Below are 24,883 nucleotides of genomic sequence, written 5' to 3'. Positions count from 1 at the left end.
CACGGCAAACCAACGGGATTCTCTTGGCAGTTTTGCAGCAACAGCTAGTTCAACAAAGCTGGGCGAAGAGGGGAAAAAAAGAAAGCTCGTCGCATCCACTCCTGCCAGCCGCGCCCCGGCCCTCCCGTCACCCCGGCTCCCTTGCCCCTTGACAGCCCGGGGACCCTGTGTTCCAGGTCCTGAGCCGCAAGGCGGCCGCGACCCGGGTTCCCGCGTCCCGGCGGCTCCAGGCGCCCCCGAGGGCGGAGACGGCCGGGCAGGGGGAGGGGCGGCCTCGGCCCGCGGGCCCCCGGGGCGGCCGCACGCCCCCTCCCGGCCCGCACTTTCCCGCCTTCCCCATTTGAACAGCTCCCGCCCGCCTTCCTCCTTCGGCCCGCTCCAGCCCCTTCCCGGGGGCGGACTGCGGCCGCTACTCCAGTCCCCGGCTCGGCCCCTGGGCTAGGCCGCGAAGGGCCCGGGGCGCTCTCGGGGCGGTGTCGCGGCCCGAGGCGGCGGGTGGCGGCGGGGCGGGGCCGCTGCCGCCGGGGGGTGGGGGCCTAGCTCGGCCTCGTGGGGGCTCCGCTCGCCGCTACCTTCACTAGGCTCGCCCGGATCCCGCCTCAGCGCCGCCGACCGCCGCCATCTTGGAGAAGGAGAGAAAAGCGCGAGCGACCAGGGAGCCTCAGTCGAGCCCAGAGCGCAGACTCTGCTTGGGAAGGGGAATCCCGCTGGTGCAAGAGCGCCGAGCGCATCGAATGAGACGCTGGGCTTGCTGAGCCCCGGAGCTAGTCTGTAATAAGAATTTGTCCTGTGTCAGGCTTGGGCTAGAAGCTTTACGAACAGGACAGCATTTGATCCTCACTGCATCTCTGTGAGGTAGGTTCTGTCACATTTTACAGATCAGAAATGGGGTTCAGAAGGAGGGGTTAAGTGACTTGCCCAAGGATACACAGGTAGTTGGAGTGCAAGACAGGCTACCAGCCACTTCTGAGAGTTCTGATTCTTACTGAAGTGCTCTTTCCAAAAGACTCTGCTGTTTCCTTCAATATATTTTTATACAATAACTCCTGTCTTTGCAAAGTCGTGCAGATTAATACCAGTGCTGCTTATCTGGAATTTAGCACCTGCATTTAGATGACTGGCGTATTTGGGATGAGGTAGGCAGAATATATCTTTATAACAATGCACTGAAAAATAATTTGCATGGCAAGTCATCTGGATTTCTCCCCATAAATCGTTTGCATTTCAAAGTTAGAAACAGTTTTCAGAGAAATGAAGAGTTGCTACACAAAGGAAGGAAAGTGTTTTGTTTTTTCCCCATTTTGCTCTGGAGAATTTAGATCAATGGGTAGAAGTTGCAGTGTGCAGCTCTTGGTTCAATATGAAGACTAATTAATTTTTCCAGCGCAGTTCAATTATGTTTGACTACTTTGTAAGGTAGTGAGCTCCCTGTCACCAGAGGAGTCTAAGCAGAAGCTAGTGTCATAGTTTCTGTGGAGCAGGGAGTTTAGAGATATAGAATGGCTTCTCAGTTCAGTTCAGTCGTCCAGTCGTGTCCGACTCTTTTCGACCGCATGAACCGCAGCACGCCAGGCCTCCCTGTCCATCACCAACTCCTGGAGTCCACCCAAACCCATGTCCATTGTGTCGGTGATGCCGTCCAACCATCTCATTCTCTGTCATCCCCTTCTGCCCTAAATCTTTCCTAGCATCAGGGTCTTTTCCAATGAATCAGCTCTTCGCACCAGGTGGCCAAAATGCTGGCGTTTCAGCTTCAACATCAGTCTCTCCAATGAATATCCAGGACTGATCTCCTTTAGGATGGACTGGTTGGATCTCCTTGCAGTCCAAGGGACTCTCAAGAGTCTTCTCCAACACCACAGTTCAAAAGCACCAATTCTTCTGCGCTCAGCTTTCTTTATAGTCCAACTCTCACATCCATACATGACTACTGGAAAAACCGTAGTCTTGACTAGACAGATCTTTGTTGGCAAAGTAATGTCTCTGCTTTTGAATATGCTGTCTAGGTTGGTCATAACTTTCCTTCCAAGGAGCAAGCGTATTTTAATTTCATGGCTGTGGTCACCATCTGCAGTGATTTTGGAGCCCAGAAAAAACAGGCAGCCACTATTTCCGCTGTTTCCCCATCTATTTGCCATGAAGTGATGGGACCGGATGCCATGATCTTAGTTTTCTGAATGTTGAGCTTTAAGCCACCTTTTTTACTCTCCTCTTTCACTTTCATCAAGAGGCTCTTTAGTTCTTCACTTTCTGCCATAAGGGTGGTGTCATCTGCATATCTGAGGTTATTGATATTTCTCCTGGCAATCTTGATTCCAGCTTGTGCTTCCTCCAGCCCAGCATTTCTCATGATGTACTCTGCATATAAGTTAAATAAGCAGGGTGACAATATACAGCCTTGACATACTCCTTTTCCTATTTGGAACCAGTCTGTTGTTCTATGTCCAGTTCTAACTGTTGCTTCTTGACCTGTATACAGGTTTCTCAAGAGGCAGGTCAGGTGGTCTGGTATTCCCATCTCTTTCAGAATTTTCCACAGTTGATTGTGATCCACACAGTCAAAGGCTTTGGCATAGTCAATAAAGCAGAAGTAGATGTTTTTCTGGCACTGTCTTGCTTTTGATCCAGCAATGTTGACAATTTTATCTCTGGTTCCTCTGCCTTTTCTAAAACCAGTTTGAACATCTGGAAGTTCACGGTTCACATATTGCTGAAGCCTGGCTTAGAGAATTTTGAGCATTACTTTACTAGCGTGTGAGATGAGTGCAATTGCGCAGTAGTTTGAGCATTCTTTGGCATTACCTTTCTTTGGGATTGAAATGAAAACTGACCTTTTCCAGTCCTATGGCCACTGCTGAGTTTTCCAAATTTGCTGGCATATTGAGTGCAGCACTTTCACAGCATCATCTTTTAGAATTTGAAATAGCTCAACTGAAATTCCATCACCTCCACTAGCTTTGTTCGTAGTGATACTTCCTAAGGCTGTCTTGACTTCACATTCCAGGATGTCTGGCTCTAGGTGAGTGGGAGTGATCACACCTTTGTGATTATCTGGGTGGTGAAGATCTTTTTTGTACAGTTCTTCTGTGTATTCTTGCCACTTCTTTCTTCTGCTTCTGTTAGCTCCATACCATTTCTGTCCTTTATTGACCCCATCTTTGCATGAAATGTTCCCTTGGTATCTCTAATTTTCTTGAGGAGATCTCCAGTCTTTCCCATTCTGTTGCTTTCCTCTATTTCTTTGCATTGATCACCGAGGAAGGGTTTTTTCTCTCTCCTTGCTATTCTTTGGAACTCTGCATTCAAATGGGTATATCTTTCCTTTTCTCCTTTGCTTTTCACAGCTATTTGTAAGGCCTCCTCAGACAGCCATTTTGCTTTTTTGCATTTCTTTTCCATGGGGAAGGTCTTGATCCCTGTCTCCTGTACAATGTCATGAACCTCTGTCCATAGTTCATCAGGCACTCTGTCTATCAGATCTAGTCTCTTAAATCTATTTCTCACTTCCACTGTATAGTCATAAGGGATTTGATTTAGGTCATACCTGAATGGTCTAGTGGTTTTCCCCACTTTCTTCAATTTCAGTCTAAATTTGGCAATAAGGAGTTCATGAGCTGAGCCACAGTCAGCTCCCAGTCTTGTTTTTGCTGACTGTATAGAGCTTCTCCATCTTTGGCTGCAAAGAATATAATCAGTCTGATTTCGGTGTTGACCATCTGGTGATGTCCATGTATAGAGTCTTCTCTTGTGTTGTTGGAAGAGGGTGTTTGCTATGACCAGTGCGTTGTCTTGACAGAACTCTGTGAGACTTTACCCTGCTTCATTCTGTCCTCCAAGGCCAAATTTGCCTGTTACTCCAGGTGTTTCTTGACTTCCTACATTTGCATTCCAGTCCCCTATAATGAAAAGGACATCGTTTTTGAATGTTAGTTATAGCAGGTCTTGTAGGTCTTCATAGAACCATTCAACTTCAGCTTCTTCAGCATTACTGGTCAGGGCATAGACTTGGATTACCATGATATTGAATGGTTTGCCTTGGAAACAAACAGAGATCATTCTGTCGTTGTGAGATTGCATCCAAGTAGTCCATTTCGGACTCTTTTGTTGACTATGATGGCTACTCCATTTCTTCTAAGTGATTCCTGCCCACAGTAGTAGATATAATGGTCATCTGAGTTAAATTCACCCATTCCAGTCCATCTTAGTTCCATCTTAGAAGAATGGCTTCTAAAGTTGTGAAACTCATGAGACTCTAATGCAAAGTTATGTGTTTGTGCACATGTGTATTTTTCTGGGGTTTAGATCCTATCAAAGATTAGGAACCTCTATCCTAGCAGGCTGCCCATTCCAGAATTGGACAGGTGCTCAAAGACGGTATAGTCATTCTTATCACTTTACAGACTTACAAATCAAGGTCAGGAGGAGCAGGGGGATTTGTCTCAACCCATGCTGTCAATTAGTGATCAGATTAGGATTAGATACCAGGTTATTGGACTCTTGGTTCACTGCCGTTTTCGCCATATCATGCTCTCTCTTCCTTTATGCTATGTGGAAGATCAGATTCTGTTTAATTACTATTCTTACAACTGTGAGATGCTGAGATGTGAAAACACTTGAGACAGAGTTGTTGAATATATCCCTCAAATGTAAACACACACACGCACACACAAAATAACTCTAGCATAATGACCTTCTGCACAGCCCATATCCTGCTCACCAAAAAGACTGGCAATGAGTTTCACCAAATGGTATGGGATTGCACTTCTGGGACACCTACCTGACATTAGCATCCTTGCTAAGTATTTAAGAGCCTCAAGAATGTATTTTTCCCTTCTTCAGTAGTGGTCAGGATGTTTTTAGTTGTAAGCGACAGAAACCCAATTCAAAATTGTTCAACAGGAAAGGAGAATTTATTGGCTAATATTATTAGCCAGTGCATTCAGCTGTGGCCGGATCAAGGGAGGAGCTCTGGCTGCTCTCTTGACATTTCTCTTTGGTGCTTTCTTCTGAACTGGCTTTATTCTCAGGCTCCAGGTGGTGACTCCAATAGATTCAGGCTTTATTATCTTTTTTGGTAGCAACATCCCTAGAGAGAAAGTTTCTTTTTCCTGTTTGTTTTGGTAGAGATCATGGAATTGACTCTTCTTTCCTGAATTGCATCATATGTCCAAACAGAAAGCAATCGGTACGAGCAAAGGCATGGGATATGCTCATTGGTTAAATTAGGTCACATCCTCACCCAAGAGTAGGTCAGGCAGAACCTTAAGGAAAATCAGAGATTGTTGTCAGAAGAACTGTAGGGAGAAACAGACAAACACAATCATGTCAGAGATTTCAACAACCATCTCTCAATAACTGATAGAATACCTAAATAGAAAATCAGAAATGCAACTAAAACCTTGAGCAGCATGTTAATTGGCTTCAGTTCAGTTCAGTCGCTCAGTTGTGTCTGACTCTTTGTGACCCCATGGACTGCAGCATGCCAGGCCTTCCTGTCCATCACCAACTCCCGAAGTTTACTGAAACTCATTTCCTTTGAGTCGGTGATGCCATCCAACCATCTCATCCTCTGTCGTCCCCTTCTCCTCCTGTCTTCAATCTTTCCCAGCATCAGGGTCTTTTCAAATGAGTAAGCTCTTCGCAACAGGTGACCAAAGTGTTGGAGTTTCAGCTTCAACATCAGTTCTTCCAATGAATATTCAGGACTGATTTCCTTAGGATTGACTGGTTTGACCTCCTTGCAGTCCAAGGGACTCTCAAGAGTCTTCTCCAACACCACAGTTGAAAAGCATCAATTCTTTGGTGCTCAGCTTTCTTTATAGTCCAACTCTCATATCCATACATGACTCCTGGAAAAACCATAGCCTTGACTAGAAGGACCTTTGTTGGCAAAGTAATGTCTCTGCTTTTTAATATGCTGTCTAGGTTGGTCATAACTTTTCTCCAAAGGAGTAAGCATCTTTTAATTTCATGGCTGTGGTCACCATCGGCAGTGATTTTGGAGCCCCCCAAAAATAAAGTCTGCCACTGTTTCCACTGTTTTCCCATCTAATTCTCATGAAGTAACAGGACCAGATGCCATGATCTTTATTTCTGAATGTTGAGCTTTAAGCCAACTTTTTCACTCTCCTCTTTCACTTTCATCAAGAGGCTCTTTAGTTCTTCTTCACTTTCTGCCCTAAGGGTGGTGTCATCTGCATATCTGAGGTTATTGATATTTCTCCCAGCAATCTTGATTCCAGCTTGTGCTTCATCCAGCCCAGCATTTCTCATGATGTACTCTGCATATAAGTTAAATAAGCAGGGTAACAATATACATCCTTGACATACTCCTTTTCTTATTTGGAACCAGTCTGTTTTTCCATGTTCAGTTCTAACTGTTGCTTCCTGACCTGCGTACAGATTTCTCAAGAGGCAGGTCAGGTGGTCTGGTATTCCCATCTCTTTCAGAATTTTCCACAGTTTCTTTTGATCCACACAGTCAAGGCTTTGGCATAGTCAATAAAGCAGAAGTAGATGTTTTTCTGGAACTCTCTTGCTTTTTCAATGATCCAGCAATGTTGGCAATTTGATCTTTGGTTCCTCTGACTTTTCTAAATCCAACTTGAACATTTGAAAGTTCATGGTTCACGTATTGTTGAACCTGGCTTGGAGAATTTTGAGCATTACTTTACTAGCATGTGCCACCCAACCACATACATGCTTTGTAGGAGCACATGGAGCATTTACCAAGATAGACTATATATTGAGCCATTAAAAAAGTCTTAATAAATTTAGAAATGATTCGAGTCATGTAAAATATGTTCTCACTATAATGGAACTAAGCTAGAAATCAGTGACATAGAGATAATGTCTTTATGGAAAATTCCCAACTATCTGGAGATTAAATAATATACCTTCAAATCATGCAGATATCCAAAAATGAGTCAAAAGGGAAATTAGGAAGTATATTGAACTGAATCAAAACAAAAAACACAAAGCATATCAAAATGTGTGGAATGTAGTTAAAGTAAGGCTCCAAGGAAGATTTATAGTACTAAAATCTATGGTACTAAATCTGTCAACAAAAGACAGGTCTCAAAGTTTCAAGTCAGTAACATCAACTTTCACTTTAAGAAATTATCAGTGGGTTGGGGGTTTCCCTGGTGGTCCAGTGGTTGGGACTCTGTGCTTCCACTGCAGGGGTATGGGTTTGACCCCTGGTTGGGGAACTAAGATCTCACATGCTGCACCGTGCAGCCAAAAAAAAAAAAAAAAAAAAATTAGAGAAATTAATTAAAATTAAACTCAAATAAGCAGAAGAGAGGAAATAATAGAGGAAGGGCAGAAATCATTAAAATAGAAAGCAGACAAATGATAGAGAAAAGGAGTGAAACTGAAAAACTGATTCCAGGGCTGGGGAAGAGAAAGTACAAATGAGCCTGAAGCACGCTGCAGTACCAGAAAGTAAGAAGAGTTCTTCACGAAGAGAAATGGAGAGTGTGTGTGTGTGTGTGTGTGTGGCGGGGGGAGCAGAGAGGGTATGTCAAAGGGACAGATGAATTGACCTGAAAGAGCTCCCAATGGTCAGAGCTGGAGCAATTCAAGAAACTAACTAAATGGTATCTATTGGATCATAACCAAGGTTATAGAATAAGTATACAGGACTTGGTAATGATATCAATGATTGAATAGATAAATAGGGGAAAAGAGACAAATATGCATTGTAGAAAAATCCCAAATAATACCCCGCCAGGAGGTTGAGCTTAATTCCCGCCTTTCCACTTGAGAGTTGGCTAGACTTAGTGACTCAGTTCTGAAGACTATAGTCATGCAGAGAGAAGGTAGTAATTGTAGATGTCGAATTCTGACAAGTACTACCTTAACCAAGTGATACTAGTTACCTTTGATGTGACAGGATGAGAAAGACACTTTACCTTGAGGTAGGCTTCCCCTGGCTTCTCAGGTGGCTCAGTGGTAAAGAATCTGCGTGTCATTGCAGGAGACGCCGATTTGACCCCTGGGTCAGGAAGATCTCCTAGAGTAGGAAATGGCAACCTGCTCTAGTATTATTGCCTGGAAAATTCCATGGACAGAGGAACCTGATGGGCTACAGTCCATGGGCTCGCAAAGAGTCAGACACAGCTAAGCGACTGAGCACATGTTCTTCCCTTAAATCCATCACTGCAGCGAAACCATGATAAAACACATCAGATACACACCCAAATTGAGGGACCGTCTCCAGAACACCTGACCAGTACTTCTCAAGGCTGTCAAGGTCGTGAAAAATGAGGGAAGGCTGAAAAATAGTCACAGACCAGAAGACACAAGCACAGCAAAATGCAAAGTGGTAATCTATGCAGTGTAATGGATCCTGGAACAGAACGAGGACATTAACAGAAAACCTGGAACATCCAAAGTCTAGAGTTTCACTAATACTAATGTATCTTTGTTGGTTTCTTATATTTTGACAAATATACAACAGTAATGTGACCTAGTAACAAAAGGGGAACCTGAAACTGCAGAGTATGAGAACTTTCTCAGCTATCTTTGCAAGTTTTCTGTAAGTCTAAAATTATTCCAAATAAAGGTTTATTTTCAAAAGCTTGTCCTTTGAGAAGATCTGTAAAATGGGTAAATTTCTAGCTGGGCTGATCAGAGAGAAAAAAGAAAGAAGGCATGAAATAGCAAAATCAGAAACCCAGCTGCAAAATGCACACACACAAATTTTGCCTTCGCTGTCCATCTGTGTTGACGCACGTACATGAAGTGATTTATTTTCACAGCTGCATAGTATTCTATGGTGGCAGTGTGCCAGATTTTATTTTTTCATTTTCATCACTTTGGGCATTTACATTGTATCCATTTAAAAAATTATTAGAGACTTCCCTAGTGGCCCAATGGCTAAGATTCAGAGCTCCTGATGCAGGGGGCCTGGATTCAATTCCTGGTCGGGGAACTAGATCCCACATGCTGCAACTAAGAGCTGGAGTGTTGCCACTAAAGATCCTGAACTCCAGGTCTCACGCATACCACAACTAAGACCCGGCACAGCTAAAGAAATGAATACTGAAAAATGCTTATAAGCAGTAGTGCAGCCATCTTGTTTGAGTGCCCTGTGCAATTGTGTGAGAGCTTCCTCGAGAAGTCTGCTAGGAGCCAAAATGCTACGCGTGTGTGCTAAGTCGCTTCTGTTGTGTCCGACTTTTTGCGACCTTATGGACTGTAGCCCACCAGGCTCTCTGTCCATGGGATTCTCCAGGCAAGAAACTGGAGTGGGTTGCCATGCCCTCCAGGGTATCTTCCTGACCCAGGGATTGAATCCTCGTTATGTCTCCTGCGTTGGCAAGTGATTTCTTTACCACTAGCGAAGTTCTTTACCACTTGGGAAGCCTGGAAATACTATAACCTAGGAGAAGGCAATGGCAACCCACTCCAGTACTCTTGCCTGGAGAATCCCATGGATGGAGGAGCCTGGTAGGCTGCAGTCCATGGGGTCACTAAGAGTCGGACACGACTGAGCGACTTCACTTTCACTTTCATGCGTTGGAGAAGGAAATGGCAACCCACTCCAGTGTTTGTGCCTAGAGAATCCCAGGGATGGGGGACCCTGCTGTCTATGGGGTCGCACAGGGTCGGACACGACTGAAGTGACAGCAGCAGCAGCAGCAGCAGCAGCAGCAGTGCATATCATTATCTATACTGATATCACCAGGTTACTTTCAAAGTGGTTGAATGAACTGTGTTTTTCCTACAGTTGGCTTCCTGAGTTCCCATTCTGTCTCTGCTTGGGGGCTTCCATCTCTCTCCCTCCTCTCCATGCCTTTCACCTATGAGATGACCAATTAAGGTTAATCCTAGATGATGGAAACCCCCAGACCTCCTGAAAGACATTAATCTCTTGAATTTTGCTCTTTCAAAATATGATCAAAGCTTCAACCTCCTGGTGAAGTCCAGTGTAAGAAAAATCAACATGGTGTACATATCTGGCAATTTTCTGTACGACCCAATAAACTGAAGGACACATTCGTAGATACCAAATCATTTGCTTGGTCATTTGAGACATACATTGTATTCTCATAAGTACTCCTTTTGTACTGGCTGGCTTCATTCTACTGGTTTTTCAGATATGAGGAGTGACTTATCCAAGGTCCCATAGTAAATTGATGGCAGTACTGAGATGAGAGGGCTTGCCAGGTGGCTCAGTGGTAAAGAATCCGCTTGCCGATTCGGGAGACACAGGTTTGATCTCTGGGTCGGGAAGATCCCTGGAGAAGGAAATGGCAACCCACTCCGGTATACTTGCCTGGAAAATCCCATGGACACAGGAGCCTGGTGGGCTTCAGTCCGTGGAGTCGCAAAAGAATCAGACACAACTGTGCGACTGAGCATCACCACCACCACCTCCAAGATGAGAATTCACTTTTCTCTCGACCCCACCAGAACTCAAGTCATTCCCGACCCCACCTTTGTGTCTGAAGGCTGGTTCAGTGCCCAGGGATGCAGAGAGTGTGTCCTGACGTTCACTGCGTGGACCCAAGCGCAGCTGCATATACAAACCTGCTCAAATGGCAACTGCTCTGAGCCCTCAGTTTACTTAGAGGGGGTGACTGTTCTCCCTTAGGTCTCCTAAATGCCCGGAGGTCCTATCACATACCCATGATTTGGCTTTCATCCTGCCACTCCTGGTCCCTGTTCTCCCGCCTCACTGCCTGTTCCCTGTGAACCTTGCTTTGCCTTCCTCCTTCTCTGTGTTATGCTCAGCTGGGGAGTCACATGGGTCCCCGAGGGTCCCAGCTCTTCAGTGATGAGTTCCCAGAGGATGATGGCAGTCTTGTCTTGTCCCCCGGCACACCCACAGTGCCAGGTGGCTGGACCATCACCTCTCCTCAAGGACAGAATCTCAGTGCGGAGTCTAGTCATTGGTTCATCCTCATGCTTCTCAGTTCTCAGCCCCTCACTGGAAAGTGAGCTTCCTCCCAGCATCTTCCTTTCCAGCAACCAAGCTCCAGCTGGCGCTACCCAGTCTGTAAGACATGTTTTAATGACTTTAAACTACAGAGGGAAGGGATCAGAGTTCTCTTCCTTATTCCTGTGGCTACAGATAAATAAAATGCTAATGGGAAGGATGACATCCTATTACTTTCCAGTCTGGCTCTAAATCCCAGGTGCTTGCTGAGCACTGTCGTCCTGTGACTTTAAAAATATACTTTATTCTCACCAGCCCCCAAACCGACTCATCTCCCAGTTTTTCTTACTGGTCAAATTGGTGGCACCATTTGAGGATGAAAATAAACCATGGGGAGCAGATTTGCTGGAGGAGGGCATGGCAACCCACTCCAGTAGTCTTGCCTGGAGAATCCCCATGGAGATGGGAGCCTGGTGGGCTGCAGTCCATGGGGTCACAAAGAGTCAGACACAACTGAGTGACTAAGCACAGTGTGGCATAGCATCGTAGCAAGTTACAACCCCATAATAAAGGAAGAGTCACTGAGTCCACTGGTAAAGGTAATACGTAAATTAAAAAATGGGCTAGAAGAGAAAGCTCTACCTTATGAGAAAAACCAAATACACAGAAAAAAAAGAAGGCATTAGACAATCACTATTTGGCAACTATTGTAGTTACAACTGAGATGAGAGTGGACAAAGGATGCGGATATAGCGGGTAAAGTTGGGGGCTCATGGATGTTACACAATCTCAAATTAGCTCTCCACAAGGTACTTATTATTTACAAAGGAAAACCCAGCAACATTACTGGGGCAAGCTGGCAAAGGCCACTTTAGCCAGGCATCAAAGATAACATCACCAGCAAATGGACAACTTGACATCATGTGCTCCCCAGTACAAGGCCCTGAGAAGAAAACATCACTCATGTTATTTTTACCAAAGATGCACAACCCAAATCTAACTACGAGGAAACATCAGACAAATCCAAAATGAAAAATGTTCTACCATTTTAGCCCGTCCTCTTAAAAATGTCAATGCCAGGGAAATCTCTGTGCCTCCCTCTCAATTTAGCTGCAAGCATAAAAAAGCTCTAAAAAAGTCTTAAAAAAATGCCAATATTGTAAGGTATGCTCGTGCATGAATGCACGTGAGATTGAGAAACTGGCTCAAATTCATGGGGAAAAAAAGACATAACGATTGAATGACATGCATGATCCTGGATTTCCTTTCGTATTGCTCTTCAGTTGCTAAGTTGTGTCACTATTTGCAACCCCATGGACTGCAATATGCCAGGCCTCCCTGTCCATCACCAACTCCTGGAGCTTCCTCAAACTCATGTCCACCGAGTCAGTGATACCATCCAACCATCTCATCCTCTGTCGTCCCCTTCTCTTCCTGCCCTCAATCTTTCCCAGCATCAGGGTCTTTTCCAGTGAGTCAGTTCTTCACATCAGGTAGCCAAAGTATTGGAGCTTCAGCATCAGTCCTTCCAATGAATATTCGGGACTGATTTCCTTTATGATTGACTGGTTGGATCTCCTTGCAGTTCAAGAGACTCTCAAGAATCTTCTCCAGCACCACAGTTTGAAAGCACCAATTTTTTGATGCGCAGCCTTATTTATGGCCCAGTTTTCACATCCCGACATGACCACTGGAAAAGCCATAGCTTTGACTACATGCACCTTTGTCTCTGCTTTTTAACGTGCTGTCTAGATTTGTCACAGCCTTTCTTTCAAGGAGTCTTTTAATTTCGTGGCTGCAGTCACCATCTGTGGTGATTTTGGAGCCCAAGAAAGTAAAATTTGTCCCAGTTTCCACCTTTCCCCCATCTATTTGACATGAAGTGATGAAACTGGATGCATGATTGGGAGAGTTGGTAAAACTGGAATAGGATTTGTGGAGTTGCTAATAGCAGTTATTGCATTTATGTTAATTGTCTGTTTTTGATCATTGAACTGTGATTATAGAACAGCCTGTCCTTGTTCTTTTCTTTTTTTCGGTTGTGCTGAGTGTTCATTGCTGCCTGCACGGTTTCTCTAGTTGCAGCAAGTGGGGATTACTCTCTGCTGTGATGCTTGGACTTCTTGTGGTGGCTTCTCTTATTGTGGAACACAGGCTCTAGGCCCGCCGGCTCATGTTATTTAATCTTAGAGTAAGTAAAGGCACTCAGTCGTGTCCGACTCTTTGTGACCCCGTGGACTGCAACCCACCAGGCTCCTCAGTCCATGGGATTCTCCAGGCAAGAATGCTGGAGTGGGTTGCCATTTCCTTCTCTAGGGGATCTTCCTGACTCAGGGATCGAACCCAGGTCTCCCGCATTGGAGGCAGACGCTTTAACCTCTGAGCCACCAGGGAAGCTTTAACCTTAGAACCACCCTGGAAGTAGACATTTAATTTAATCATATTCAGATACATATTATTTACAGGAAAGGAGATTGAAACTCAGAAGTGTAAAGTTACTTGCGTCAGACTCAACTACAGGAAACTGTACATTAGGTGCTGATCTCTGAGCCTTTAGTAATAATTACACAATTCGGGGGTCCGTAGGTGGAGGTGATGAGAAATTTCTGGGGATCCAACGGTGAAACTGGCCTGCCTGGGTTTGTTGGTAGTGGAGTCGGACCTTTGGGGCTCTCTGAGGCGTTCCTGCACAAGTCCACTAGAGGGCACTGCTGGCCCAATTTAGAAGTATTGGTACCCACTTTCCAGCTTAGGTGTGGTCAGAGTAGAATTGCTATTAAAGCCCAAAACGCTTCAGCTTCTGGGTCTCTCACTTGCACAAACCCCTTCTACTTTTGTACGCAGTTTTGCATTCATAATTTTATATTATTTTTCCATGATAGGATTTTCTCAATAAGCTTCAGACCCCTCCAAATGTGAATTTACTCCAACTCTTTTAAAAAAAATTTTATTTATTTATTTTATTTTATTTTTTCCAACTCTTGCAAATACTTTAATAATTAAGGGCTGGGAGCTTTGTGACACTGATGCTCATGAGCAGCACAGAGAGTCTCTCTCCATGGGACGAGGCTGTCCCCTCGGGGACTCTGCCCTATTTGGCCCTGATTCCTGGTCTGTAGCACATGGTAAGGTGTCTGTACATGTTTGTTGAGTGAATAGACGAGGGGCGGACATCCACCAGTGCCACTGATTTTATCTTTTCCTCTTTCTCCTCTTTGGGTCTCAGTTTCTCAACTTCAGAGGTGGGAGGATGAGATCTAGAATTCACTTGAGGCTCCTTCCTTCCAGTCAGAGATTCATTCTCGATTCTCTCCTTCTCTCTCCTTTTTTCCCCTCTGCTGCCTCCCTTCTGACTTTTTATTTCTCTATTTCTGCCCTCTTCCTCCTCTGCCCTCAGCCTGTGCCTCCTGGTGAGAGACCTCTTCCTGGTTTGCAGACAGTTGCCCTCTCTTTGGTCCTCATATGGCAGGAAGGGAGCACTGGTGTGCCCTCCTCCTCTTATAAGGCCACTAGTCAAATCACGAGGGCTCTACCCTCATGACCTCAGGTAAACTTCACTATCTCCTGAAGAGATAACTTAGGAGATAATTAAAGGCGTCAGCTCCAAGCATCATCACATTGGTTCAACATAGGAATTTTAGGGGGAGATGATTCAGTTCTTAGCAGCTTGTTAAATGATGATGGTTTATTTCTGTCCATTAAAAGCTGTTTCTACTTCTTTATTCCTTATCTAGGGAAAAACGGTCACTCTTCATCCCTGATTCCCTCCTCCTCTCGTGTCCAGTCAGGTGTCAAGTCTTATCAATTATATTTCCTACGCGTCTCCCACATTTTCCCTTTCTGTCTCTCTACAGCTTCTCTGTGTCAAACCCTCACCATTCACATCAGCCAGGATTGAGTACCAGGAAGCTCTGGTGCAGTGGCTTTCAAAGGAAAAGGGTGTGTTTCTCATGTGCAAAAGGAAGTTTGGGACAGGCAGTGCAGGACTGGAACAGAAGCCCAAGGATGTCAGCAGGGACCCTGGCTCCTCCTGCTTTTTCTCTTCTGCCATCCTCAGTGTTGGTACTGGTTCTCATGATCACAGTATAGCTGCTGCTTCTCCAAGCATCACATCCACATTCTGGGCTATCACTTCTAATTGAGAGCCTTTGTCTTTTTATTTGGGAAGGGAGTCCCTCTCTTCCATCTATGTCTCATTGGCCAGAACTGTGTCACGTGAATCCCCCTGGCTGCAGGGGGTGGGGTGGGGTTTCACTTTCCAGGCTCTATAGAAGAGAGAAGCAGGGGGAAGAGGGATGCAAATGGCTTCAGGTAGCCAATCTTGGCATCTGTTATGTCATCCCTCAGCCCAGCAGCCTCTGTATTGATCTTTCTGTCTCCATTCTCCCCAGAGTGTTCCCATTGACAGTATGTCTGTCTTAGGGGCATAAGAAACCATTATATCCAGCAAATCAGTTACAGTACAAATGCAACAGTAATACTTACAGCAAATGTCTATTAGATGTGTCCTGGTGTGTCAAATGGGCTTCCCTGATAGCTCAGTTGGGAAAGAAGCCACCTGCAACGCAGGAGACCCCGGTCGATTCAGGACCCCTGTTCAACATTCAGGACTTGTGAGGTGTAATCCTAAAAGTCACTTTATTATTGTCTCTCCCTATCCCTCTAACTTTGGCTTTGTCCCTTCCCTGCCCTGGAGGAAAACTCTGGTGGTCCCTTATGGCTCTGCAGGTCAGCTGAGGCAAGGGAAACCCCTATGGTCACTCTAAGTACAAAAGGGAGCCTTGGTTCAGAAATTGGAATGTACAGTCTGAGCTTCCCAGGTGGCTCAGTGGTAAGACTCTGCCTGCTAGTGCAGGAGCTACAGGAGACCTGGGTTTGATCCCTGGGTTGAGAAGATCCCCTGGAATAGGAAATGGCAACCCACTCCAGTATTCTGGAGAATCCCATGGACAGAGAAGCCTGGTGGGTTAAAGTCCATGGGGTTGCAAAGAGTTGGGCACAACTGAGCATGCATTCACTTACATGCATCCGGTCTAGATCTATTCGATATTAACACTTCAATGGGTTTCCAAGGTAAGTCGCCTCCCTCTCCCTCCCCCATCCAGCTGGACTGCAGACAGGGCTCTGGCTTTGGGAAGGGGATGGCCCTGCTCTTCTCCCATGGATAGCTGTTATTTCTGGCTCCTCTGGGACTGTGGAGCACTGGGCAGGGGAATGTGGAGGGAAGAAGGAAAGGGGAGTCAGGGGAGGTCTGTTTGCCTGGGAGTGTCATCACATGCCTTCCTGGCCTTTGGGCTGGCTGATGGAGCTGACCCTCTGCCAGACACTGGATAGATTTTCCAGGAACCCCCTGCTGCCCTCCACTCCTATTCTGTTCCCCTGCACATTGCTGCCCCATAAGCTCCCGGCTTTCCCACGTTCCACTGCCGCAGACGCTCGTGGTTGGTAGAAGGCTCCCGACTGCAAATCCTGTGTCCTTTCCCAGAGGCAGACACTGAGATCAGCCTTTGTATCCACATGGTTTATTAAGGAGGTGCTCCCTGGAGAAACCTGTAAGCTAGGAAAAGTGGACAGGGAAGGGGAGGAAGCCAAGGTGCAGGCGAGAGACGTTGGGAGAAACCCCATCATCAGTCTGGTTCCGTAGGAAACTCTGGAGTGGATATGAGACCTCAGAACACCTCCCCACTCAGAGCAAGATGCTGGTCTTTCATAGTGTCACACCAGAGAGCAGCCTCTGGTCCAGGGTAGGATGCTGCAGAGTGGCAAAGCTACTCCAGTAGCTCGTGGGTGGGCTTCCAAAGAGAGTTTGCACGTGTAACCTTTATAATCACGGCATCTCGCAACTGAGAGATGGGCACACAGGACGGGTAAGAGCTATCTGTGTGTTAGTGGTAGTTGTTTCAGTCATGCCCGACTCTTTGCAACCCTGTGGGCTGCAGCCTGCCAGGCTCGTCTTGCCTATCATATTTCCCAGGCAGGAATCCTGGAGTGGGTAACCATTCCCTTTCCCAGGGCATCTTCCTGACCCGGAATAGGGCACCAACAGTGTCCCCAATACCGTCCCTACTTGGATGGTTTTATTTTATTTCCCAAGTTGGTTTGTCCAGTAATCAGCCCCCTTGTTTATCCTCATACCTCAGCCCTCCCTGGCATTTTACTTCCAAAACCCCTCACTAGAGGCTGAACCCAGCTGCACTGGAGGAAAAGCCTGTCATGAGCCTGAGGCCACCCCCTACCCCCACCCTTCTCCCAACATCTGTCACAACTCATCACCTTCCCTGTAAACTCGGACATACACTTTGTGTATTTCCATAATGTTGTCAGCTGCCCATATAGCACTGAGAATATATTTCCCCATTTTAGAGTTCTGGTAACTCAATTTATAGCGATTTATTCCACAAAAGCAGACAGTAACTCAACTGATGAGAGGGGGGGCAAAAAACCTACCAACCCACCACCGTCTCTCTGCGCTGGAAATCAAAATGGTAATTCATGGAATAGATTACGGCAAGTAATAAGCTTGGTCCAGAGACGTGTGAGCTGAGTTAAATGCCTTTTAAGTAAATCTCAGTGTGAGTTATCTGTTCACTCAGACGTGCCTGCATGGAGACAGAGGAAGGCTGTGTGGACAGACGGGCACACGCTGTAACTTTCATTATCACACACTGAGGTTCTTTGTTAATAACTGCAGTCAGAGAGACTGCACATCTTCTGATCACTGTGACAGGTGGCTATCAGTGTGAGGTTGAGGCATTCATTCATTCATTTGATCATTCATTCCCCAAGCCTCTGTGAGGCCCAAGATGCACCAGGCATTATGCTGGGCATTGGAGGCACAGAGATGCAGAGACGGATCGACAAGGTGCAGCCCCTGCAGAGCTTACAGTCTGGTGGGAGGAGATGAAATAATAAACAGGTCAGGTGATCAGATATTCATGCGCTATGTGATTTGGCAAGGTCACAGGCTCTGGCATCAGACTGCTAGGATTCAAATCTGAGTCCTGCCATTTATTTGGGCAAGATACTTACCTTCAGTTTCCTCATCTGCAAAGTGGATAGAAATAGTGCCTATTTGATAAAGTGGATAGAAATAGCGGATGGGAGGTTTAAATGACACACGCATGGCAGACTGCCTGGTGACACTTAGTGCTCAATAAACGTCTTTTGCTGATGTCTGTGTAGGGCCAGCGTCAGAAGTGTTAAGAATGGTTTGATGGAGTGGGTGATGCTTGTTGGGAGATTTGAGTGGTTCTAGTGCATCTAAGCCAGGAAAGGGCCCTAAGAGCAGGGAAGCAGGATGAACAAAGTTCAGAGTGAAGGGTAGGTGGTGGGGCACTTTAGGAAGGTGCTGGTGTATGTCTTAGTCTGCTCAGGATGTCAGAACAATGGACCACAGACTGGTGACTTGAACAACAATTATTTTCTCACAGGTCTGGAAGCTAGAAGCCAACGATCAAGGTTCTGGCTGATTTTGTTTCTTAACGAGCATTCTCTTCCTGGCATGCAGGTGGCTGCCTTCTTGCTGTATCCTCGTATGACCTTTTCTCTGAGCAGGTGGGGAGACAGAGGAAGAGATATCAGCGAGGTCTTTCTCGTTGCTGCCTCTTCCTCTTCTTATAAAGGATACCACTGCTGTAGGATTAGGGCTTCACCCTTATGACCTAATTTAACCTTAATTACTTCCCTCAAGGCCCCCTCTCTGAATACAGTCACACTGGGGATTAGGGCTTCAACATACAAGTTTTGGGGAACACAAACATTCAGTCCATGACAGAGCCGTTGGAAAACTGGGTCTAAGAACCATGTTTCTCCATTTACTAGATGTGTGGGCTTAGGTCAATTATGGCTAACTCTTGGGACTTTGTATGAATTAATTCAGGTAATATTTTGTGTTGCAGTGGCAGAAAATGTTGAAGGCTGTGGTTTCTTAGTTGGAATGGTGGAGATACGGCTCTCAGTGGCAGGAGAACCATGCAAGGGCAAGAGTGTTTTCCACGGCCACTGGTGGCGAGGTCACCTAACCCAGTGGCCCACTGACCCACTGTGGAGTCCGAGCCCAGGTGTCAGCAGCAAATCTAACTTCTGTTGTGGGATTTCCCAGGTGGTCCAGTGGCTAAGATTCTGTGTTCCCAATGCAGGGTGTCTGGGTTTGATCCCTGGTCAGGGAACTAGATCTCACATGCTGCAACTAAAAATCCCGCATGCTGCAGATTTTTGAAGAAGATCGAAGATCCCATGTGCTGCAACTAAGATGCAGAACAGTCAAATAAATAAGTATATATATATAAAAATCTAACTTCTGCTGCAAATCCATCCAAGACTTCGTCTCCTGATGCTTTGGACAGTGTGTGCTGCATGAACTCTTGGGGCCTTCTGTATCACAAGATACTGTACATGTCACCCGCTGATCAAAACCACACACAACAGATCTCGTTGGTGCTCTCTCCATTCTGTACATCCTATCTTACCGCCTGTCAGTAAGTATGTCCTTCCTTAGCTAGGTCATGAGTAAAACACAAAAAGGAAATTTGGACGATCGAAGAAGACCAGACAACAAGCTGCCTGGGGATCAATGAATCTCAGGGATGACTTTTAAGTTTGCAGTGTGTCGAGCGAATTCTACGGCATTCTCATTTTGCATAAGACGGGCATCTCAAAGATATCATTGCTGATTGACTAATGCTATGGCCTCCTATGAGGTTAAAAACATCGTCACTCATATAAATTGTAGGCCACTTTTTCTCTGTTCTCAATGGGAATCCCATGCAAAGAATGATCAGTCCAGAATCCAAAAGTAATTGAACAGGCAATTTAATTTTTTATTGCAATCCTCTTGAGAAAATAACAAAAGAAACTGGCATCAAAAGGCATAGCAAAACTTCTTGAAGCTCCTTTCTCCTTATTTCTTATACTCTTCCTGTCTTTCATATACATAAAGCTCCCCTTAGCCCAACCCTCCCTGCTATAATGACCCTGTTACTTTTGTCCCCCGCCATCCACTTCCATTACTATTTATTTGTTCAGTTTTTCATTGAGTCTCTCTTATGTGCCAATTTCTGAATATAATGGCAGACCAAAGGCTCGTGGCTCTTGCTTTCTCAAATTTGCATTGCTTTCCCCCAGCTTTTTCCAGGTCTATGTCCACAATTCCCGCTGTCATCTCTCACCTGGTTGACACTGGTGACCTTAATTTCTGCCTCTTCTGCCCTTGCCCTGTGGATCTGCTGTTCAGACTGCATGTCTGGGTTCTTGTTTCCAAAGTTCTCCCTCCTTTCCTTCCTCACTTTGTTGCACTTCCCTCCCTCCATCTCCCTTTGTTGAGATACGATAAAGTTTACATTCTTTTTTTTTTTTTTTTTGATCTGCTGGTGTTTTATTTTTTATTTTAATTTTTTTAAAATTTAAATTGGTTTTGCCATACATTGACATGAATCCACCACGGGTGTACATGCGTTCCCAAACATGAACCCCCCTCCCACCTTCCTCCCCATAACATCTTTCTGGGTCATCACCGTGCACCAGCCCCAAGCATGCTGTATCCTGCATCGGACGTAGACTGGCGATTCGATTCTTACATGATAGTATACATGTTACAATGCCATTCTCCCAAATCATCCCACCCTCTCCCTCTCCCTCTGAGTCCAAAAGTCCGTTATACACATCTGTGTCTTTTTTACTGTCTTGCATACAGGGTCGTCATTGCCATCTTTCTAAATTCCATATATATGTGTTAGTATACTGTATTGGTGTTTTTCTTTCTGGCTTACTTCACTCTGTATAATCGGCTCCAGTTTCATCCATCTCATCAGAACTGATTCAAATGAATTCTTTTTAACGGCTGAGTAATACTCCATTGTGTATATGTACCAAAGCTTTCTTATCCATTCATCTGCTGATGGACATCTAGGTTGTTTCCATGTCCTGGCTATTATAAACAGTGCTGCGATGAACATTGGGGTACATGTGTCTCTTTCAATTCTGGTTTCCTTGGTGTGTATGCCCAGCAGTGGGATTGCTGGGTCATAAGGTAGTTCTACTTGCAATTTTTTAAGGAATCTCCACACTGTTCTCCATAGTGGCTGTACTAGTTTGCATTCCCACCAACAGTGTAGGAGGATTCCCTTTTCTCCACACCCTCTCCAGCATTTATTGCTTGCAGATTTTTGGATCGCAGCCATTCTGACTGGTATGAAGTGGTACCTCATTGTGGTTTTGATTTGCATTTCTCTAATAATGAGTGATGTTGAGCATCTTTTCACGTGTTTGTTAGCCATCCGTATGTCTTCTTTGGAGAAATGTCTATTTAGTTCTTTGGCCCATTTTTTGATTGGGTCATTTATTTTTCTGGAATTGAGCTGCATAAGTTGCTTGTATATTTTTGAGATTAGTTGTTTGTCAGTTGCTTCATTTGCTATTATTTTCTCCCATTCAGAAGGCTGTCTTTTACCTTGCTTATAGTTTCCTTTGTTGTGCAGAAGCTTTTAATTTTAATTAGATCCCATCTGTTTATTTTTGCTTTTATTTCCAGTATTCTGGGAGGTGGATCATAGAGGATCCTGCTGTGATTTATGTTGGAGAGTGTTTTGCCTACGTTCTCCTCTAGGAGTTTTATAGTTTCTGGTCTTACATTTAGATCTTTAATCCATTTTGAGTTTATTTTTGTGTGCGGTGTTAAAAAGTGATCTAGTTTCATTCTTTTACAAGTGGTTGACCAGTTTTCCCAGCACCATTCGTTAAAGAGATTGTCTTTACTCCATTGTATATTCTTGCCTCCTTTGTCAAAGATAAGGTGTCCATATGTGTGTGGATTTATCTCTGGGCTTTCTATTTTGTTCCATTGATCTATATGTCTGTCTTTGTGCCAGTACCATACTGGCACAAAGTTTTTTTAAAAAAATTTTAATTAAAAAAATTGTTTTGGCTGTGTCACATGCGGGATCTTAGTTCCTTGACTAGGGATCAAACCTGCACCCCTTGCATTGGAAGCACATAGTCTTAACCACTGGACAAACAGGGAAGTCTCAAGTTTGCACTCTTTGATAGAAGACATGTAGTTCCTTTTTGAGTCTTCCTAGATGATCCCTGGAAGCCTCTAGTCCTACATGAAATTTGTAACTGGGAAAGGAGCATCAGGACAAGAAAAAACAGTTCTGCTATTTGGAAGGAGTTTTAGAGATTATCTCGTCCAATTGGAAGGGGTCCTTTCAATCTAGACCCTTTCTGCAGTATTCTTGGAATCACTCAGACTTTGCCTTGGCTTATCCAGCATATCATTTCCAAGGGTAATTAACTTTCTATAGTGTTCCTGAGAGTAATGCAACACCTGGAGCTGTAGGTGCCTGGTAAATAATCACTGGCTTTTGGATAAATGGGGAACTTCTTTAGAAAATGGGGAACTTCCCTCAAGAAAGTTCTTCCCAATTGTTGTGGTTGTTCAGTTGCTAAGTCTTGTCTGACTCTTTGTAACTCCATAGACTGCAGCACACCAGGCTTCCCTGTCCTTCACTATCTCCCAGAGTTTGCTCAAGCTCATGTTCATTGAGTCAGTGATGTCATGCAACCATCTCATCCTCCGTCATCCCCTTCTCCTCCTACCTTCAATCTTCCCCAGCATCAAGGTTTTTTCCAATGAATTGGGTCTTTTCCAGTGAGTTGGCTCTTTGCATCAGATGGTCAAAATATTGGAGCTTCTGCTTCAGCATCAGTCTTCTAATGAATATTCAGGGTTGATTTCCTATAGGATTGACTGGTTTGATTTCCTTGCTGTCCAAGGGACTTTCAACAGTCTTCTCCAGCACCACAATTCAAAAGCATCAATTCTTTGGCGCTCAGCCTTCTTTATGATATCGAGCCTAAATCCTCCTTCCTATCCCATAGCTCTATTATTCTGAGCCCTTTCCTGCACAGAATATGGTAGCTGTCAATGAAGCTGTCCTTTCCAAGATCAATTCTAAGACAATTTCTGCAGGTCTTCTTGAAGAATGGTTTTTGGTGCTTATTTCTGAGCTATATGAAGGAATGTCACTTGGTGCTTTATCTTAATATCAGCGTCCTGGAGTCTTTCCTTTATTGGGATTTGCAATGGTCCTGTATTTAGACCAAGGGAGACTCAGATGGTGGGGGGAGGGCAAGCCTGGGTTGCAGAATCACTTAGTGAGCTGACTCTTTCCCAGGGCTCATCTCTTTCTGATCAACAGATTGAAATTGGATGTATAGATTTTTTTTTACTCATTTATTTATTCAATAAACATTTATTTAACACTGACTGTGTGCCAAACCCTGTGTTAATCACTGGATACAGAGATGAATGAGAAATCTTATTTTCTCCAGAAGCTGTTGGCCTGGTGGGGAAATCAGATAGGGAGATAATTCTGATACATTGTGATACATACTAGAATAGTCAGTATGGTGCAGAAGACTCAATGGGAGCTCTAGAGATGGAGGGTACATTCTACAAAGCAAATGGGATCAGGGAAGCCCTCACTGAAGATTTGACACTTGAGCTGAAGTTTGGAGGTAGACCAAATGGATGGCTTCGAGGACAGTGTTGGACAAAACCACCAGGTAAATATGCAGGAAACACAAAAGCTGGTTGAGGTGGGGCATGAATGAGTGTGGTCTATTTGGGGAACTAGGTATGCTTGAGGATGGCAGACTCAGAGCACATGAGAAGGAAAGGATGGAGAGGGAAGCCGGGGCAGACCTTTGGGGAAAACCCCCTCAGCTCAGAGCTGCTTGTATTCTCAACACAGTTTTGCTCAATCTTGTATGTTTAATGTGGAGTTCTTGGTTTTATGGAGGTCATAAAAGGGTAGCCAGGTTTAAGAAAATAATTATAAAAAGTTTGAACGGAGGCTTCCCCGGTGGTCCAATGGTTAAGAGTCTGTGCTTCTGCTGCAAGGGGCAAGGGTTTGATCCCTTTTTGGGGAACTGGGATACCATATACTGTGAGGCCAAAAAAAAAAAAAAGAGAAATATCAAACTTGAACATACAAAAAAGTTGAGATACAGTACAATGACTTCTCATATATCATCATAATTACCTTGTTTGCTGCACTTTGTTTATCTGTATTTTTTCCTTTTTCCTGCTGAAATACCTGAAAGCAAACCTCAGGAGCTATGGCATTTCATCCCAACGTACCTTATTATGTATTACTAAAAACTGATCATTTTCAGGGATTCTCTGACAGTCTAGTCGTTAGGACTCCACAATTTCATTCCCGGGCCCAGGTTGGGGAACTAAGATCCTGCAAGCCATGTGCTGAGGTCAAAGAAAAGAAAAGAAGTCACTTTCTTATCAGTTCAGTTCAGTTCAGTTCAGTTCATTTCAGTTGCTCAGCCATGTCCGACTCTCAGCGACTCCATGAACTGCAGCACACCAGGCCTTGCTGTCTATCACCAACTCCCGGGGTTTACTTAAACTCATGTCCATTGAGTTGGTGATGCCATCAAATCATCTCATCCTCTGTCATCCCCTTCTACTCCTGCCTTCAATCTTTCCTAGAATCAGGATCTTTTCCAATGAATCAGTTCTTTGCATCAGGTGGTCAAAGTATTGGAGTTTCAGCTTCAGCCTCAGTCCTTCCAATGAATATTCAGGACTGATTTCCTTTAGGATGAACTGGTTGGGTGTCCTTGCTGTCCAAGAGACTCTCAAGAGTCTTCTCCAACACCACAGTTCAAAAGCATCAATTCTTCAGCACTCAACTTTCTTTATTGTCCAACTCTCACATACATATATGATTACTGGAAAAACCATAGCTTTGACTAGACAGACCTTTGCTGGCAAAGTGATGTCTCTGCTTCTTAATATGCTATCTAGGTTGGTCATAACTTTTCTTCCAAGGAGCAAGCATCTTTTAATTTCATGGCTGCAGTCACTATCTGCAATGATTTTGGAGCCCCCCAAAATAAAGTCTGTCACTATTTCCACTGTTTCCCCATCTATTTGCCATGAAGTGATGGGACCAGATGTCTTGATCTTAGTTTTCTGAA

The 24,883-nt window shown here is 44.7% G+C and overlaps 2 protein-coding genes across 2 annotated transcripts in view; both read right to left on the bottom strand.

Annotated features, from left to right (window-relative positions):
- Nucleotides 1–595, bottom strand: part of HMGXB4 (HMG-box containing 4) — a 31,656-nt gene extending 31,061 nt beyond the window's left edge. The window contains exon 1 of the mRNA XM_068971858.1: nucleotides 573–595. The gene's annotated coding sequence lies outside the window, so the exon portion shown is untranslated. The remainder of the gene's footprint in view (nucleotides 1–572) is intronic.
- ISX (intestine specific homeobox) overlaps nucleotides 439–24,883 on the bottom strand; it is a 145,712-nt gene continuing 121,267 nt past the window's right edge. Inside the window, 1 exon segment of the mRNA XM_068971482.1 lies at nucleotides 439–622. Coding sequence (XP_068827583.1) covers nucleotides 439–622 — 184 coding nt within the window.

This window comes from Capricornis sumatraensis, chromosome 4, assembly GCF_032405125.1.
Source record: "Capricornis sumatraensis isolate serow.1 chromosome 4, serow.2, whole genome shotgun sequence".
Taxonomy (NCBI): domain Eukaryota; kingdom Metazoa; phylum Chordata; class Mammalia; order Artiodactyla; family Bovidae; genus Capricornis; species Capricornis sumatraensis.
Note: the sequence above shows the minus strand (reverse complement) of the source record. Positions and strands in the feature narration are given on the sequence as shown.